Source organism: Osmerus eperlanus, chromosome 15 (assembly GCF_963692335.1).
Source record: "Osmerus eperlanus chromosome 15, fOsmEpe2.1, whole genome shotgun sequence".
NCBI lineage: Eukaryota > Metazoa > Chordata > Actinopteri > Osmeriformes > Osmeridae > Osmerus > Osmerus eperlanus.
Window position 1 is genome coordinate 2,916,537 of NC_085032.1, and position 20,056 is coordinate 2,936,592.

Here is a 20,056-nt window from a genome sequence, read left to right on the forward strand (position 1 = left end):
CACAATCACCCTGGGATCTGCGACGGTGACCCCTTCACCCTCTGCCAGGAACCTTGGGGTTACCATGGACGACGAGCTCTCCCTCACGGCCCACATTGCTGCGGTCTCCCGGTCGTGTAGATTCACCCTCTACAACATCCGGAAGATCAGGAGATACCTGTCTGAGCACTCCACCCAGCTGCTAGTCCAAGCACTTGTCCTCTCCAAGTTGGACTATTGCAACTCGCTGCTCGCTGGTCTCCCAGCATGTGCAACCCGCCCTCTTCAGAGGATTCAGAACGCAGCGGCCCGCCTGGTCTACAATCTACCCAGACGCTCCCATGTTACCCCGCTCCTCATCTCTCTCCACTGGCTACCTATCATGGCCCGTATCAGATTCAAGACCCTGGTATTGACCTTCCGAGCAGTGAACGGGACTGCACCCGTCTACATCAAGTCTCTCCTGCAGCCTTACACCCCCACCCGTCACCTACGGTCTTCTTCAGACAACCGCCTGGTGGTCCCACCGCTCAAGACCGCCCGGTCCCAACACAAGCTCTTCTCCTGTCTGGCCCCCCAGTGGTGGAATCAACTCCCCACCTCCATCAGAGACACTGACTGTCTCTCCACCTTCAAGAAAAGGCTCAAGACGCACTTGTTCCGGGAGTACAACGGTACTTAGGAATGGTTCGCTTGACCCGATGTTAGTTTCCTCAAGGATCACAATGACTCTTGCTCAGAGACTTGTTGCTCTTGTGGTTAGTGGTAACTGACTTAAATTTTTGTACTCGCTGTGATATATTGTTTTTATTATTGTTGCTTGCTTTTTCCACAGGTACACTTGCACTTATAGCAGTTCATGTTGTTTAATTGTAACTTGTTTAACTACATGCTCGTATGGTTCTTCCCTTTGGCACTTACTTTGGTTGTTCACAATGTGTGCTTCATGTTTTGGCTACTCGCAATGTTTTGTGGCTATCTCGTTGTTATGATCAGTGACCTATGCACTTTGTAAAGCTCTCTCTTGGAAGTCGCTTTGGATAAAAGCGTCTGCTAAATGAATAAATGTAAATGTAAATATACAGACACACATATACACACATACACAAACACAAAAACACCACATGTACTCTCTGAACTGCCATGTGTTCTGCCTTTCTAGTCAGCTCTACAGTGCTGCTGGAGGAGGAGGACTGGAGGAGGAGGAGAGCTGGACGAAAGGAGGAAAGAAGGGGAGGAGGAAAGGAGGAGGAGGAGGGCTGGAGGAGAGGGGGGCTGGAAGGGGCCATGGGGGACAATGTCCCAAAGAGGAGTAGAGCTGGCTACAAAGTGAGGCAGAGGACACACTGTATGTGCAGGCTTCTGCTGTGTACAGAGTGTATGGTGTGACTGTGATTGCATCAGCAAGTATACTAATGAAGATGCTGTCAGGGCAGGTGGTCTCGAGGCTGATGATGAAGACATGCATGTGTCTAATGAAGCCTGGCATAGTGCTGGAGGAGGGGGCTGGAGAGGGAGGAGGGAGGCTGGAGGAGGGAGGTTGGAGGAGGGGGCTAGAGGAGGGAGGCTGGCGTAGGGAGGCTGGAAGAGGGGGGCTGGAGAAGGGAGTCTGGAGGAGGAAGGCTGTATGAGGGGGCTAGAGGAGGGAGACTAGAGGATGAAGGCTGGAGGAGGGAGGCTGGAGGCTAGAGGAAGGGGGCTGGAAGAGGGAAGCTGGAGGAGGGGGCTATTGTTTGTTTGTCCATGCAGCTAGCACCGCAGTCTGACAAAAACATGTACACACACATGTCTGCGCTGGGACTACACCTGTGTAGGTGCTGCTCAGTGGCTGCGGAGGGGTCATGACCCATGACCTCTATTTCATGACAAGGGGGTGGAGATCATGTCTTGAGTGGAACCACAAGATGATGATGAATCATCACATCTGGGAACAATTCAGTGTGGTAAATCTGTCTGGATCTTGCAGGAACACTCATTGCAAACTCTGGAACTCCATGAATGCGAGGGACAACCCTCCGCCCATGCCCTGCCTCCTCTGTCTTACTGAAGATTTTCCTGGGACACAGAATGAGGGGCTGAGCCCCCTTGTATAGGGGAATTCTGCCCTAATCCTATTGGACGGAGAACCGGTACTCCTGATTGGGGCATACATTTGATTTGTCAGAATGCGCCAGCAATGGCAGCACAGGTACAACACCAGAAGCAAAGTGCCCCAATGGGCCTCCGCTGTGCTCATAGAACTGTGGTAACTCACGGTTTAGAGGGCACTGACACACACAAATACACCACAGCTAGACATATATGTGACATATATGATCCCGACAGATATGCTGTGAGAGCTGAACAAGCCCAATTTTACTGCCCACATAATGTACAGGGTTGTCTCATACAAAGGGAGCTCATACTGGGCTCTAGTGGAGCATTCATCCACCATGGTTCTCGTTGAACATCCAATATAGTTCTATTTACACAGACCATATAAACACAGGAGCTCTCAGTCTTATTGGACAGAACCTTCTGTCCCAGACATCGTTTACAACCCGTTTAGCTCCACTTGTGAGTTCTGTTGAGTCTCACCTTCGTCTGAGATGAAGTCCTTGAGCGACGGCCAGGTCTTGTTGTTGCAGAAGAAGGAGCTGTTGGTGTTGAGTGTGTTGTTCACACAGTGGGCCGTGCTTCTAACACACTTCTGACGTAGGTTGCCCATGAAGAGCTGCAGACCAATCAGAGCGAAGACGCTGAGGCAGAAGACTGTGAGAATCATGACATCAGCTAGCTTCTTCACAGACTGGATCAGAGCACCTACGATGGTCTTCAGACCTGGGAACCACACACACACACATACATACACACACATACATATACACACATACATACACACACATACATGCACACACACACACACACATACATATACAGAGCTGTCAATATAACAAATATGAAACATATGAAACATGATAACATAATTTACAATCTTTTGTACAATCATCAAATGAAGTGTAAGGAGCACACCACAACAAAACCACAACAACTAAAGCAAAGCAGGTTCACAGAGAACCCAAAGGCAGACAGAGGCACATCTCCAACTAGCAGCAAGCTACTGTTGTCATTACTGTGTGATTGTCTCTTAGCGGTTAAAACAATGGCAGCCAGCATGTGTCTTACATTGTCATTCTATGTTCTCACAGGGCTAGCCATGCTAGTTAACATGTCATTACAGAGCTAGCCATGGTAGTTAACATGTTGTTGCAGGGATAGCCATGCTAGTTAACATGTAATTACAGAGCTATGCATGCTTGTTGACATGTTATTACAGAGCTATACATGCTTGTAAACATGTTGTTATAGAGATAGCCACGCTAGTTAACATGTAATTACAGAGCTATGCATGCTTGTTGACATGGTATTACAGAGCTATATATGCTTGTTAACATGTTATTGCAGAGTTATGCATGCTTTTTTATATGTTATTACAGAGCTATGCATGGTTGTTAACATGTTATTACAGAGCTATACATGCTTGTAAACATGTTGTTATAGAGATAGCCACGCTAGTTAACATGTAATTACAGAGCTATGCATGCTTGTTGACATGGTATTACAGAGCTATATATGCTTGTTAACATGTTATTGCAGAGTTATGCATGGTTGTTAACATGTTATTACAGAGATATGAATGCTTGTTAACGTGCAGAGGAGGGGCATCTAGAGGGTGGCTATTCCAGGATTTCTATTTCTACGTCAGGATGCCATCTGCCTGGTATTCCCCCAGGGCAAACCTATCTGTAATTTTTACAACCCCACACAAAGACCTGCCTCTGAAACCTACTCAACTGGCATTAGAAAACCACACTTCAGTTAAAAAGCAAACTACAGAGAGTGAGATGTGAGTGTTTCTGTGCTCTGTCTGGAGTGGTGTTGCTGTGAGGCCTCACCTGGAATAACCGAGATAGTTTTCAGGGCTCTGAGGACCCTGAAGGTACGCAGCGCCGACACATTCCCCAGATCCACAAACTCTGTCACATACCTGCAACAAGCCAGAGACACCAGCATGTGAGCATTGACTAATAGCCACACAAATCGCAGGATTGTCCGGGATTGGTTTGGATTGGACAGCAAGGAAGAAGAAGAGAGCAGAGAATACATTGTAAACATGGGCTATGTTACAGTAGGGATGCTAGGGCCCCTACAAAAACCAGGGAAACACAAATTGCCTACCAAAAATTGCAGAGTGAAAATTGTGTTTTTGTATTATAATTTCCATCGTGAAATGTTAGTTTTAGATGTTGGTTCATCAAGAGCAGCATGAAATTTGACAGGGCTCTCAAGTCTCTTGCATTCGCCGTGAGACTCACGCATTTCAACCAGTTCACACGCTCTAACGCAACACCTTACACGCCTGTTTATAATATCCTTAAACAGATCTGCTACAGCGTTTATATGTTCAACATGGGTTTCATGTGACATCACACAGTGGTCGCGGCGCCATCTTGGGGACCGAATTGCAAGATGCCGTCTATCTGCTGTGCTGTGGGCTGTGATAACAGCAAATCTCAAATACATAAATGTACCTTTTACTATGTCCCAAAAAACCCTGAGCGTCATGAGAAATTGATTGATTCTATCAAGAGGGATCACTGGACTCCTACAGAACAGAATTAAAAATGTATAGCGTTATTCTGGACAGCTAGCATTAGATGCTAGCATTAGCTATATCTAATGCTAGCTGTCCAGAATAACGTGGATATCAATTTACATTAGTAACGTTAGTTAGTTATGTAAGGTATTTTATTATGAGCTTTCATTGTGACAAGGGGAGTCATTGTTATGACGGTCTGGTGGAGTGAGTTAAATAAAGTGAGACGTGCAGTGCCGTCTTGGTTCCGGGGCATTGGAAGCCGTGTCCTTCTTTTAAAGCCCAAACCTAAGTTTAGCATATATATATGGTTGAATTATGTTATGTTGCTACTTGTTGGAGTGGTGTTAGTATGCTAAACTACTTTTCATTTGGTGTCCTGATGTGACTGATATTACAACAGCATTTGATGGCAATTCAGTTCAGTGATATAAACGCTATTCGTGTATGTTTATATCACTTGATGAACAGACTGCCACTGCCACTTCCTATGATCAAGAACATTTTCTTCATCTCCAGAATGAAACATTTTGGGATCATTAACCCATCCTGATGAGAAGTAGCGGTAGGCTTCGGTGCTTTTAAATGCCAAAGGCAAGTTGAGGGGGTACCTCATGCGTCCGGATTGCGTCCCGGGGGGGGGGGGGGGGGGGGGGGGGGGCTGAGTCCGGAAATGAGTCTCTGCAGGTTAGGATGTCTGCCTAAGGGCTTCCCCGGTGTATGGAGAGGGATTGTGGACGAGGTAAATATAGATGTCAGCAAACGTCAAATTTGGCAGGTTTTTACTTTAGTGGAGTAAGCAGTTCACTTGTCAGTAAATAAGGATCAAAACCTAAAGTATCTATCTTATAAAAATAAGTGATGGTGGTGGTAAGATGTGCTATTTTCGTGTGCAACATCATCCATTCTCAATGAGGAGACCCGAGGAGAGGCTTCGAATTGGTCCCCAAGAAGGCGGCTACAACAAAAAAAGTCACGTGACTGAAACCCATGAATATGAAATTTAGTTTTTGGTGTTTTAAAAATTAGACCAAATTTATTTCGATTATTCCAACGGCAGAATACGAGGCGCAGGGAACTTAGATGTTCGTAAACGCACATAAACGCTATTTAGAGGTGGATAAACGCAATTTCTGCAATTTAGAGGTGGATAAACGCCGGTTGGGGTCCCTTGCGCTATCTCTAGCTATAGCCTAGAGTTCACGCAAACCTAGCTCATTACAGTAAATGTACACATTGTTGTAGGCATAGGCTACAAGCAATACTTATCGCAAAACGTTTTGATATTGTTCTACTTCCATTTACTTACCTAACAACGAATAATACTGCTCCTTCTAATGCAGGGGTCGGCAAGTAACTTGGGCCGCGGGCCAGTATTTTTCCTCGCCACAAGATGACGGGCCAGAGTCTGTGTTACTGCCTATTTAGACGCTGCGATAGGTGCCCTTGCGATACGTGCACTCGCAACAACTAGGCCTATTAACCATGTGAATGTGAATTGGTGGTCTGTTTGAATAATTTCATTATTTTAACGAACTCTTTCTATCAACATGGTCGTCACTGTCATCCCAACGTGGTGGGTCGTCATCGTTGGTGCACATAAATACTGTCATCCAGTGAGAATAGGATTACTAAAACCTAGCGAAGGTTTTGATGTGAGGTGAAATCGGAAGTTCATATTAATGCGAGCGCGCATTCGCGCGAGCGAAAGGTTTTGCATTAATTTCGGTGCAAAATAGTTTTTAAACTTTATGTAGCCTAACCTAAATAAACATTACGTTGGACTCATATTCTTATATTTTCCGGAAATTACAACCCAAATGTTTACCTGAAAGATTCAGGGCTTTTAAGAAAACATTTTTCCCACCCTTGCAAGAACCTAGATTTATGAAGTGACAGATCTTTCTTTTTTTACCTGGCTTTTTCAGTTCCTCCTGGGATATTTTTCCCTTCCATTTTATTCTTTTCGCATCAGCTTAATCTAGCTAACTCCCTCCACAACAATAAATGATGGTTTAGGGTTGTCTCCATAGCAACAACTTGGTACACATACTTGTGTTTGAGAAAGAGAGCATGCGCGACAACTGAAAACAGCACTTTTTAATGCACGGTCATGCGCTTAATTAGATTAAAACCTAATTTAGCCTATTAGCTTACTTATCAGTCACACAGTAACTTAACAAACTTAAGACATATCATTTTATTCGGTGTGTGAAAAAACTAAGAGAAAGCAAGTGATCTTCTGGCCTAATTTATAAGCGGGCAGAGCGGCCCACCGTGAATTATCCCTATTCTCCCGATGGCCACTCCGGGCCTGAAAACTATTAATTTCACAAGCAATATTTTGGGGGGTGCTATCGGGGTGCTTTGGATCATATGTCTATGGTAGCGATGACATAGCGAGAAAATACTTCAGAAAAGTCAATGACACCATACCCAGTTTCCGGTTTCAAAATAAAAGTCGACGGGGAAAAAAACGATACCAAAAAAATATAAACGGAAATATTTTGACGGGCCAAATAAAATCGCTGGCGGGCCACAATTGGCCCGCGGGCCGCCAGTTGCCGACCCCTGTTCTAATGTGAAGATAAATGACGGCTTAAAAAGTGAGCGCCTCTGACTCGCGAGTCTCTGGCTGCTCATTATGGAACGTTCTTGCTCAAACAGTCAGTGATGAGCCGACGATGATGAGCCGACGTATCTGCGATGTTTGAAATAGAGCACAGAGATTAGAAGAAATCATTTGCCGATGCTTATTTTGATTTTAGTATGTGTTCCGATGACACATGTTATTATACCTATTTACCGTAAGCTTTCACGTCTTAACATAAAAAAGCAAGATCTTAAGTCCATCTCGTAATAGCCTCGTTTTGGTTTAAAATTGTACTACGCACGTGAATATAGCGAAAATTGTATGTGACCATAAAATAACCAAAACAACGTTCCCCCAATGTCATACACAGAACGTCCCCATGTGACTATCAGGGAACTATATGGGGACGTTCTTTAAAAGTCCCAAATGTCATATTTGTAATATTACAAATATGACATGGGACTTTGTTTGCGATGTGACCACAAAATAACGAACATGGAACGTCTCCATAAAGGAAACTTTCAAAAAAGTACGTTCAGAACGTTTTAAAAACGTCCCCAATGTTCTGTAAAGGTTCGGGACGTTCGTCACATTTAGATAACTTTTAGGGAACGTTATGCAAAGTCCCAATAACGTCCCCTCCTACGTGGGTATTCCCCAATTTCGGCAGGTGAGTAAACGGCGTTTACGTGCGTGTAGCCCCCACTACGTCGCTGCTTACACGTATTTCTCACTGAGAACGAAGGGATAATTTGTCCCGCGGTATACAATAACTGGACGAGTCGCAGGCATACGGAGGTAAGTTTTCAGATGAGTTGATAGCTGTCTCGAGTTTAAAGAATATATTGTGCTTATTAAAGTTATGCATTGTGCTTATTAAAGTTATGAACTTAGAAGTGTGCTCAGGCTTAAACATTGGGTCTCACACTGGGTGTGGGAAGCAGGCTGTTCTTTGCGTCTATCTCTTCATTTTCAGAAACAACCTTGAAACCGGGTGGAGATGGCACCCGAGCAGGTGGGACGCGTAGGCAAGAACAACTCCCTGATGCACGAGAGAACAAGCTCAACCCTTCTTTCATCTTTTTGTTTTAATTACACTGTATATTATATGCTGGGGCAGGGAAAGATAGCCAGTTGGACTTTGTGAACCAGCCCCAACTCTGTTGCGGGTAGGGAAACTTAGACAACCCCAGAGCTCTGTACTTGTTGATTTCCAACTGCTGCATTAAAGCTGATATTATCGGACCTCTGCGACTCCAGACCACTCTTTCTAGAACACAGATTTGTGTCATTGAATACTATCATTACATATTGGAATAGACACAAAGATTTTGAATCCTTCAAGTTACAGAGTTAAATGTTAACTACCAGCCAGAAACACAGAAAATCTGAAAACACCAGCAGCGCTTGTTGTGCACAGTTCGGCACTGCTGTGCACTCACATTAACCATTGATGTTCCTACCAAAGCTCAAATCAGATCTATGCCCTTATTCCATCCTACGTTATTGTAACGGCGAGAGGTGGTGGACTCAAAAGCACGACTCAGAATATTCACAAAAAGGGTTTCTTTACTGGATACTGAAGGCAGAGACTGACATGAGGTACAAAGACAAACTAGCAAAGAGAGATAGAAACAAAGGGGCTAAATACACTGGGGCTAGATTGAAAACAGGTGCTGTCAAATCAGGGCTGGGGAGGTAAATCACAGGCAGGGTAGGGGACACTGAAATGAGAGGAGAGGTGAGTACACAAAAAACAAAAGACATGACCTAGGGAGTAGGGCGGGATGTGACAGTACCCCTCCCCTTAAGGACGGCACCAGACGTCCCAGGTTGGTCCGGGTGGCGGCGGTGGAAGTCATCAATAAGAGTAGGATCCATGATGAAACTGGTGGGAACCCATCGCCTCTCCTCAGGACCATACCCCACCCAGTCCACCAGGTACTGACGTCCACGACCCCTACGACGAACAGCCAGGAGACGCCTCACAGAGTACACTGGGCCACCATCTACAAGCCAGGGAGGCGGCGGGGGTCTAGAAGCAGGAACCAAGGGGCTGACCTTAACTGGCTTTATCCAGGAGACGTGAAACGTGGGGTGAACCCTCATGGAACTGGGTAGCCGGAGGCGTACAGTCACAGGATTGATGACTCTGGTGATGGGGAAAGGACCCACAAACCGGGGAGCCAACTTGCGAGAGTCGACCCTCAGGGGGAGATCTTGGGTTGACAACCACACACTTTGCCCGGGACGGTAGGCGGGGGCAGGGTTGCGATGTCGATCAGCCAGCCTCTTATACCGGCTGGAGTTTCTCAGAAGCACCCGGCGAGCATTGTTTCAGGTCCGTCGACATAAACGGACAAACGCTTGTGCAGAGGGAACAGCCACCTCAGGCTCCAGGTCAGGGAACAGGGGTGGCTGATAGCCATAGGCGCACTGAAAGGTGGAGAGACCAGTAGCAGAACTAGGCAGTGTGTTGTGGGCATACTCCACCCAGATGAGGTGCTTGCTCCATGTAGTAGGGTTTCGGGAGACGAGACAGCGCAGCCCCGTTTCCAGCTCCTGGTTGAGCCGCTCAGTCTGGCCGTTGGATTGGGGGTGGTACCCGGAGCTGAGACTGACAGTGGCCCCAACCAATGAACAAAAAGCCTTCCAGAATTGGGAGATGAACTGAGGTCCTCGATCAGAAACCACATCCCTGGGAAACCCGTGCAATCGAAACACATGAGACAAAACTGCCTCTGCCGTTCCCTTGGCAGTGGGCAGCTTGGGCAGAGGGATGAAGTGCACCATCTTTGAAAATCTGTCCACTACCGTAAGAACAGTGGTGTTACCCTCCGATGGTGGTAGACCTGTGACAAAGTCGAGGGAAATCTCCGACCAGGGGCGATGGGGCACCGGAAGGGGTTTCAGAAGGCCAGATGGCGGAGACCAGGAGGTCTTGTTCTGGGCGCACACAGGACAGGCTGCAACATACTCCCCAATGTCCTTCTCCATAGCCGGCCACCAGAAACGTTGCCTGACCACAAAAAGAGTCCGCCGAACTCCGGGGTGACACGAGAGACGGGAGGTATGAGCCCAATGTCTCACCTGAGAACAGAGAGGGGCAGAGACAAACAGCCTGTTCGGGGGACAGCCGTCTGGAGTGAGATTGCCTGCATTACCTTGCCTGACTCTCTCCTCTATGCCCCACATGACTGCTCCTACTACACAAGAGGGGGCCCAGAATGTTAGTGGGGGGGCCAGGATCAGAGCAGGGATCAAACAGGCGAGACAGAGCATCTGGTTTAACATTCTTTGAGCCAGGACGGTAAGAAAGAGAAAAATCAAACCGATTGAAAAACAGTGCCCATCTGGCCTGTCGAGAATTGAGGCGCTTGGCTGTCCGGATGTATTCCAAGTTCTTGTGGTCCGTCCAAACGAGAAAAGGGTGCTCTGCTCCCTCCAGCCAATGGCGCCACTCCTCTAGAGCAACCTTGACAGCCAGCAGCTCTCGGTTCCCCACGTCATAGTTCTTCTCAGCACAAGAGAGCTTCCGGGAGAGAAAAGCGCAGGGATGGAGCTTATGATCCTCCGCCCGTTGGGAGAGGACAGCTCCAACACCCACCTCCGAGGCGTCAACCTCCACAACAAACTGCCGATGGGGATCGGGCATGGTCAGGATAGGTGCAGACGTGAAGTACTCCTTGAGCCTACAAAAAGAGTCCTCCGCTTGAGGAGACCACAGGAACTTCACACGAGGAGACGTCAGTGCATGCAATGGGGCTGCAATGGTACTGAAATTGCGGATAACCGTCTATAAAAATTGGCAAACCCCAGAAAACGTTGGACCTGTTTACGATCCGTGGGCTTGGGCCATTCAGCCACTGCACTGACCTTGGAGGGATCCATGTGGACACTGTCCTCAGAAACAACATAGCCCAGGAACGTGACCGTAGGAGCATGAAATTCACACTTCTCTGCCTTCACAAAGAGATTGTTGTGGAGAAGACGCTGTAGGACCAGACGGACGTGCTGAGTGTGTACCTCTGTGTTGGGAGAGAAGATGAGGATATCATCTAGGTAAACAAAAACAAAGCGGTCAAGGAAGTCTCTCAGAACATCGTTCACCAGGGCCTGGAACACGGCAGGAGCGTTGGTGAGATCGAAAGGCATCACCAGATATTCGTAGTGCCCACTGGGAGTGTTAAACGCCGTCTTCCACTCGTCTCCCTCTCTCATCCTCACCAGATGGTAGGCATTGCGCAAGTCCAGTTTGGTAAAGATCTTAGAACCTTGCAGTAAATACAATGCAGAAGAAAGGAGTGGGAGGGGGTACCTGTTCTTGACAGTTAGGGCGTTCAGTCCACGATAGTCAATGCAGGGGCGTAACGTCTTGTCCCTCTTCCCCACGAAAAAGAAGCCGGCCCCAGCAGGAGAGGAAGAGGGCCGAATGATCCCAGCCGCCAATGAGGACTCAATGTACTCCTTCATGGTCGCAGTCTCAGGAGCAGACAGGGAGTAGAGGCGTCCCCTGGGCGGCATGGTACCTGGCAGCAAGTCAATGCAACAGTCATAGGGTCGGTGAGGTGGCAGAGCAGTGGCCCGAGACTTATTGAATACCTCCTTGAGGTCCAAGTAGCAGGAGGGAACCTTGGAAAGGTCCGGGAAGTCGGAGTCCAAAGATGGCAGGAGAGAAGAGGAGACTGGGGACTCAGGAGTTGCAGGCAACGGAGAGACAGGAGTCTAGGCAGTCGGAAATGGGGTCCTGACGGATACAGGCATGAGCACACCCCTCTCCCCAGCTGGTTACCTCGCCGGTAGCCCAATTCATGTTAGGGTTATGCTTAACAAGCCAGGGTAAACCTAGGATGAGAGGCTGCACCGGGGAACTGAAGATATGAAAAACAATCTCTTCCGTGTGATTCTCAGTCATGAGGAGCTGAAGGGGGGCAGTACGCTGGGTTATCTTGCAAAGCAGACGACCATCCAAAGCATTCACCTCTAACGGCTCTTGCAAAGGGACAAGATCGAGCCCCAGTCTTTCGGCCAACCCAACGTCCATGAAACTTTCATCTGCCCCCGAGTCCACTAACACAGGATGACAAAGAGTTGTTGAAGGTGCTACCAGCCGGGCCTGTGTGGGTCGAGCCGCTGCAGCAAACGCTCAAGGCGGTCAGAGAGGTGGCCCAGCTGGCTGCTGATGGAGGCCTGGAAGATCTCATGGCGTGAAGACATCTCCCTTACTCCGGTGCAGAACGAGCTGAGCTGCTCCTCCTGCTGAGTTATCCGTTTCGCTTGGACTTGAAGCGCAGCGCGCACAGGGTCGGAGTCGGCTGAGTCCATTCTTGGCTAGTTTGTACTGTAACGGCGAGAGGTGGTGGACTCAAAAGCACGACTCAGAATATTCACAAAAAGGGTTTCTTTACTGGATACTGAAGGCAGAGACTGACATGAGGTACAAAGACAAACTAGCAAAGAGAGATAGAAACAAAGGGGCTAAATACACTGGGGCTAGATTGAAAACAGGTGCTGTCAAATCAGGGCTGGGGAGGTAAATCACAGGCAGGGTAGGGGACACTGAAATGAGAGGAGAGGTGAGTACACAAAAAACAAAAGACATGACCTAGGGAGTAGGGCGGGATGTGACAGTTATAGGTATTATTTGGATTCAGATCACGTTTGAAAACATGGTCATAACAGCAAAAACCTCAAGCAAAGTTGCTACAGGGATCCAACGCAGATAACATTGACGCTGTTTGTTAGCTCCTTGTCCTCCACGGTGATCCTCCTAGGGCACATGTGTCAAACTCAATGCCCCGTGGGGAGCTTGAAGGGTGTATTGAAATACGTCTACGTTGCTTTACAGCGTACATTGACCATAAACTACATCTCTCACAATGCATTTCTATTATGTTACGGCAAAGTGACGACATCCTGCCTCTAGAAAGCAGTATATGTACACATCAGTGTTTAACGCAAAGTTTCAAGTTTAACTGGGTGAAGGTGACCATGGTTTGAATGACAGCACTCCAATGCAGCCGGTTCTGCAAACGTACCCCATGCGCATGGCGCTAGGGAGGGGCCAGCAGGTGCGGTGCCTCAGCACCCGCAAGAAAGACCAAGCACCCCCTAAAATATTGCTCATTTAATGATAGTATTCAGGCCCGGAGTGGCCATCGAGAGAATTGGCCAGCAGATCGCCTACTTTCTCTTTGTTTTTTCACACACCGAATAAAACGATTTGTGTTAAGTTTGTTAAGTTACTGTGTGACCGATAAGTAAGCTATAGGATACACTAGGTTTTAATCTAAATAAGCGCATGATCAGACCGTGCATTAAAAAGTGCAATTTTCAGTAGTCGCGCATGCTCTCTTTCTCAAACACGAGTGCGTCTATTTTCTCGTGGCCGCGCATCGGGACTGTTGCATAGGCTCGTCCAAGTAAACAGAAATGATTCGTTCCTTTCCCAACTCGGTCTTCGGGTACGAGTCTTTGGATAATTTTTCACGTGACCTGCATAGGCTCTGTAGTGGTAGCTAGAGGAAACGCTAGAGGGAACGATTCGTTCATTTCCCGACTCGGTCTTTCTACGAGTCTTTGGATCATTTTTCACGTGACCTAGGCTCTGTAGTGGTAGCTAGAGAAAACGGTCCGTGTACTTTGCGGCCAATGGATTTTCGTTCTGAAATAAGAAAACCAAAATCGGGAAACAAGCTGTTTCCCGACTACCATTTAGAAATAGGAAAACAAAAAACGGAAAACGACCCATTTTCCATTTTCTGTTTTGATAATGGAAAACGGAAAACAAAAAAACGACCCGTTATCTGATTTTCTTTGATGTGCTTAAACATGGAAATCGGGAATTTAAATAGTGTGTGGAAATCTTCTTTCTCAATTTTGCGTAGATTTTTGTGTTGTGACCCTGAAGTTGCCCCCACGAGCTTGACAGTCACATTCAGGATGTCAGCAGAGGGCGCATATATGCTGTCAATTTTATCGTTCATCTGCTCAGAGCAGATGACTAAGGCTCGAGCTTCAATGCAAAATGCACTAACCTACATGAGAATATGATACGTGTTTGCAGTGGACGGAATAGCCCCCCCCCCCGTTGGAATGAACGAATGACTCGAAAAAAGATTCGTTCATTTTACTGAACGAGATTCAAAGAACCGAATCAGTAAAATGATCCGAACTTCCCATCACTAGTTGTTTCTGTTAACCCTTGTGTTATCTTCGGGTCATTCTGACCCATCAGCCGTGTGACCCACCGTCGTATTGCGACAAATTTACCTCATACAAAAACAAAGTGAAGCATTTTCTTTTAACCGTTGGGCTGTCTCAGACCCCCCACATTGCGAAGGTTAAAAGAAAATTATTTTTATTTGTTTTTGTATTGGGTAAAACTGGGTAAACACGATGGTTCGTTATGAACCTTTGGGTCATGTGACCCGAAGGCAGCACGGGAGTTGACGTCACGCAATCCCAGCATGCACCGGTCATCGCCATTTTGGCAGGAAAGTGGAGAGCCAAGTGGAGCGCCAGAGTGTACATACATATATACTTACATACATATTATACATAGTTTAATTTGCTGCCTATTTCAATAAACGTTGATTCAATATGGTGGATAGCTGCTGTGCGCCGGGATGCCTGAACCATCGGGGAAAAGATAGAGGGAGAGCATTTTATAGGATTCTTAAGATCCAGAGAGAAGAACCCCATAATTCCTGACAACCACCCATGGCTTCAACTGAGGATCATTAAGTTTCTTGGAATGACTCATCTGTAATAAATATGTAATGGCATTTTTGTGATGAAAAGTGCACTGTTATAATGTACGTTAGCCAACGTTAGTAGCTAACTGTTGACGAACGTTACAGACTAGCTAACGCTAGCTAGCTATACAAGTTATAAAACTGACTGCATTAACATTACACTGGTAGACTTCAAAGCTGAATATTCCTCACTAATCCAGCTGATTAGTCTTTTGTAGGCTTTCAAAGAATCTCCAGAGTAGGACGAATAAAAGTTGATAGAGTTGTAAATATCTGGATACAGAAGGTCAGGGAAGCCTTCAGTTTCACTCGTAAAGGTTGTAAAAATAACTCCGGGAGCATTATATGGATCACTAATGTTTCATCGATCAAGTTTTGCTTTATAGCTGCCTATGTCTTTTGAATTGAAGTGCGCAGTGAACTCAGACAGGTTGAAATCCGTGCTGGCGCCGTTCATTTTTGACACTACTTTCCTGCCAAAATGGCGACCTAAACAGTAAAGTCCTGTGACGTCCGGAGCTCTATTGGTGTGAATCCATCAAAGATTTGCTGAGATACGACCCAACTTCCTGTTTGGCGGCACTGCTGCCAATTTTGATTGGCTGTAGGCTACCAGACAAACGGTTTCGAAAATCTAAAAACCGTTTGATAACATTTGTGAGGGTTGATCCAGAGCCCGTCTACGGAGAGCCTGTCCTCTCCCTATTAAGCCCCATTATACCGAATTTAGTTCCACTGGGAGTGATAGCGGTCAAGTGCAAAATGAATGGGAGTCTATGGAGCTAAACGGCTAAATTTGTCTCTCGCCTGATTGTCGTTGAGAAATCTCAGATTTGATTGTAGTTTGTGCATGTTCAACATGGATTATAGGTCGAAAGTTAAATGAACGAGTACTTATGTCCTGCTGGCAAGTGGGATAGAGGTCACAAGATTCAGCAAGCGGGAAAAGCTAGCTTGTAACCCAATGAAATGTTCTGCTAGCACAAGCAGAAAAGGTGTCCAAAATTATTTTGCAATTTAGAGTGAGGTGTATTAACTATACGTGATTTCTACTACAGTCAGTTCCATCCTCGAAATCCAATTGGCTAATAGCAATGGGATATTGAGACTATACTATGGGGTAGATCACTTCATAGTTTTACAGATATTACAGCACATCCACATGGTATACAAATGGTATCAGTAAACGTGTTTTGTAATTCCCTGAATGTCAAATTAAACTACAGATAACAGCGTCTCTGGACACCTGTAGTGTGAGGACAGGGCCTTGCACCTGGGATCACTGAGGCTGTTTTGAGAGCTCTCAGGACCAGGAATGTAGGCAGGGCCTGGTGGGTCCCTGCTCTGACAAACTCGAGTAGAAACCAGAAGCATCCAATAGTAGTGGTCAGTGGTACTGGGTCTGGGGGACGGCAAAACCTGTAACCTGTCAAACATCCTGTTTGACCTAAAATAAGGGAAGAACGGGAGACACTAACAGTTTTTAACAACACCTCCTCTTACCCACCCCCATCGCTCCATCACTACAACTCCACTTGCCCACCCCCATGGCTCCATCACTACACCTCCTTCAGCCCACACCCATCTTCCATCACTACACCTCCTCCTGCCCACACCTATCCTCCATCACTACACCTCCTCCAGCCCACACCCATCCTCCATCACGACACCTCCTCCTGCCCACACCCATTCTCCATCACTACACCTCCTCCTTCCCACCCACCCATCCCCATCCCTCCATCACAATGCTTCCTTTCCTGGAGCTGTCTAAGCTGTGCCCTGACGACCTTGGTAGGGGCAGAGCACCCACCCCTGCCCCCTCCCCCACTTGCTGCCATGATGAGATGATGTGTGATGGAGGCCTCTATGGCGCCAATCTGTGTGAGCGGCTGCCATTTTTGTCCGAAGTAAATCAAGTCACATGAAGCTAACAGTCTCCATTACGATGTCATATTTCATGTGTTCTGAGTGCTCGGCTGATTGAATTACAGCAGGGGAGGACCAGGATGGGGAGAGGGAAGTAAACCAGAGCTTTAACCTGGCCTGGCCTAACATTGTCTGTCTTGCATAAATGTACATTTGGCTTAGCCTAGCTTAGCTAAGCACTGTCTGTCAGGCAGAGACATGTTCATGAGATAGTGATTACCCTGTGTATGTGGTTAAATAAATAACTATGGAACCATAATGGTGTGGAAGGGTTGGTGCGGGGGAAGTCTTGGTCTCCATGGGAACCCTAAGGGGGATGGAGGCATTTATTATAAGGGGGGGCAGAGTGGACATGGGGGAGAGGGGTATCTGCTGAACATGTTTGTTCATCAGTCTGGATTTAATAAAGCCGGTGTTGAGGAGGGGGGTGGGGGTTGTGGGCAGAAGGGGGTGAGAGGGGTGTTCTGTCAGCGCCTGCAGCCAAGGGGAGGAGATGGGGGTTAGGGTGACTTATGTCTCCCTGTCCTGCTAAAGATCCATCTGACCACGGCAAGGCCTTCGGATCAAGGACGCTTGGCCCCTGAAGGAGAGGTGTTTGTGTCCCTGTGTGGGTGTCAGTGTGCGTGTGGGCGGCTGCGTGTTTGTCTGCATGTGTGTGTGTATGTCTCTGCGTGTGCGTGTATGTCTCTGCGTGTGCATACGTTTGAGGATGAAGCTGTGAGGCCAAAATAGAGATCAACACTCCATCATGCAAGAGGGGTGGGGTTTTGGGGGGGGGGGGCACAGCAGTAGGCTGTCCAATCTCTCCTTGCTCCTTAATGGGTTCATTGGAGCTTGGTGATATAAGTCAGCACTAACCAGCAGTGATGCTGTGCTGTGTTCCCCCTCCACTGGAGCAGCAGCTCAATAGGCATGTTGAGATAGACATTACTGGGTTATAGACACTCCTGGGTTATAGACACTACTGGGTTACAGACATTACTGGGTTATAGAGACTACTGGGTTATAGACACTACTGGGCTATAGACACTATTGGGTTCTAGAGACTACTGGGCACTAGACAATACTGGGTCATAGAGACTATTGGGTTATAGAGACTACTATAGAGATGCTATAGAAATGCTGTACAGATTAATTAGCTATAGAAAACTACTGAGCTATAGACTACTGGGCATGATCTTGCACAATCTGTCATGATGAAGTGAATGTAGTTAGATGGAATCTGTGAACTGTCTGTCCTGGTATGGGGCTGAGGTGAAGTTGGTGTGACGGTGTAAAGACCAGCCTAACTAACTTCTTCATCAGCCAGGTATTGATTAGATCAGGAGAAATGGAAAGCATCCATCTTCTCTGAGTGTTGCAATACTTTATCAGCTCAGTATTGATCCCCCATGGAACTTGTCAGTACATAAAACCAATGCCCTCAATTTTCAATATGTCAATCACTAATAGAGTTGCATTCAAATGCGTCAACTGGGTTTTCATCAATATTTTGACATTTTGTGTTTGCTTTGGAAGGAAGGGATGAATATGAGGATGTTGCTCCAGAGACAGAAACAGAAAGAGTTGTGTACATTAAAGATGAACTCAATCTGCAGGGACAAAGTGATCAGGAGAGAGCCACAGGATACGAAACACTTACGCCATAACGATCACGCTGAAATCCAACCAGTTCCAGGGGTCACGGAGGAAGGTGAAGGGACCCACACAGAAGCCTCTTGCCAGGATCTTAATTAGAGACTCAAACGTGTAGATGCCTGTGAATGTGTATCTGAGGGGGGGGGGGGGGGGGAGGGGAGAGGAGGGTGAAGGCCAGAGTGAGGGATGGAGAAGGATGGAAAGGGGGAGGTTGAAGGATTGAGAGAGGAAAGAGGGGTGGTAGGTTGAGGACAAACACATTATTAGACAATAGAGAGAACACACCCTTGGTTTGGCCCCCCACCTCCAGAGTAGACTGAAAGAAAGACAATATATATAGAGAGGGAAAACAGATGGATGAAGCCATGAGTTAGGACACACTGAGCATTGCAGTTTTTACATGCTGGGAGCCTATCAGCAAGCTGGAGTGAAGAAGATGAAGGTGTGGTGTATGTAGCTGTCCAAGATGGCTGCGGTCATTCAAGGTGGAGGAGTGTTAACAGGGGTTATGACAGACAAACATTTCCCACTGGCGGACTATAATAATTGTTCTCATTGTGATTGCTAGCAGTGGGAAAACACTGGTGCCCTGGCCAGGCTACTGGGGAACACCTTACTGTAGTTACTATGGCTACAACCCCATTCATCCATATGAGGAATACTACAGCCATACAGCTAATCCATAATGTTACTGAACAGCTTATGAGAGAGAGAGAGAGAGAGAGAGAGAGAGAGAGAGAGAGAGAGAGAGAGAGAGAGAGAGAGAGAGGAGAGAGAGAGAGAGAGAGAGAGAGAGAGAGAGAGAGAGAGAGAGAGAGAGAGAGAGAGAGAGAGAGAGAGAGAGAGAGAGAGAGAGAGAGAGAGAGAGAGAGAGAGAGAGAGAGAGAGAGAGAGAGAGAGAATTATTTATAGTCCACTTCTTCAAATCAAGTTGCCTGTATTGTATGCTGTGGGAGAGAACAAATTCCTTTAATGAAAGTCCTAGACAAAGGTGCATGTGCAAAACCATATCCTTGTTGCATTCCACATGTAGCATTAGTACACAGCACACACAATGTAGCACAGTGCCGTTAGCATAAGCACAGTGCTGTTAGTGTTAACTGTTAGCAGTGCCATGGTTGGAGATGCTAGATTTGTTAATAACAACTTACTTGCTAATTGTGGTAGACAAGGCAACAAACATCTGGCAAAGCATCACATCAGGACAGACAGACAGGGCATAGTTCAGATGTCAGGAGAAGAGGGGTCAGAGGGTGATTACGACAACGTTGAAAAAAAGGTGCAGAGAGATGACAGCTTTGCAGGGTAGTGCCTATTAGCTTAGTTGGCTATGTTAGTTTAGTTAGCTCTGTTAATTTAGTTAGCTTAGTTGGCAAATTTACTGTAAATGTCAGTGAACCCGTTGAATTGGTCACAGATTTCCAGAAGATTTGCTAATTAAAGTGTGAAATGGCATGAAAATCTTTCGGCACATCACAAATTCAGTATCTGTTGCCGGCAGGCAGACATAGAAACAAAGACAGAGAG

At 46.8% G+C, this 20,056-nt stretch overlaps 1 protein-coding gene across 1 annotated transcript in view; it reads right to left on the reverse strand.

Annotated features, from left to right (window-relative positions):
- LOC134035327 (sodium channel protein type 5 subunit alpha-like) overlaps window positions 1-20,056 on the reverse strand; it is a 214,378-nt gene that overhangs the window by 163,641 nt on the left and 30,681 nt on the right. The window contains exons 6-8 of the mRNA XM_062480326.1: window positions 18,534-18,662; window positions 3,915-4,006; window positions 2,557-2,799 (exon numbers count right to left, since the gene is read on the reverse strand). Coding sequence (XP_062336310.1) covers window positions 2,557-2,799; window positions 3,915-4,006; window positions 18,534-18,662 — 464 coding nt within the window. The remainder of the gene's footprint in view (window positions 1-2,556; window positions 2,800-3,914; window positions 4,007-18,533; window positions 18,663-20,056) is intronic.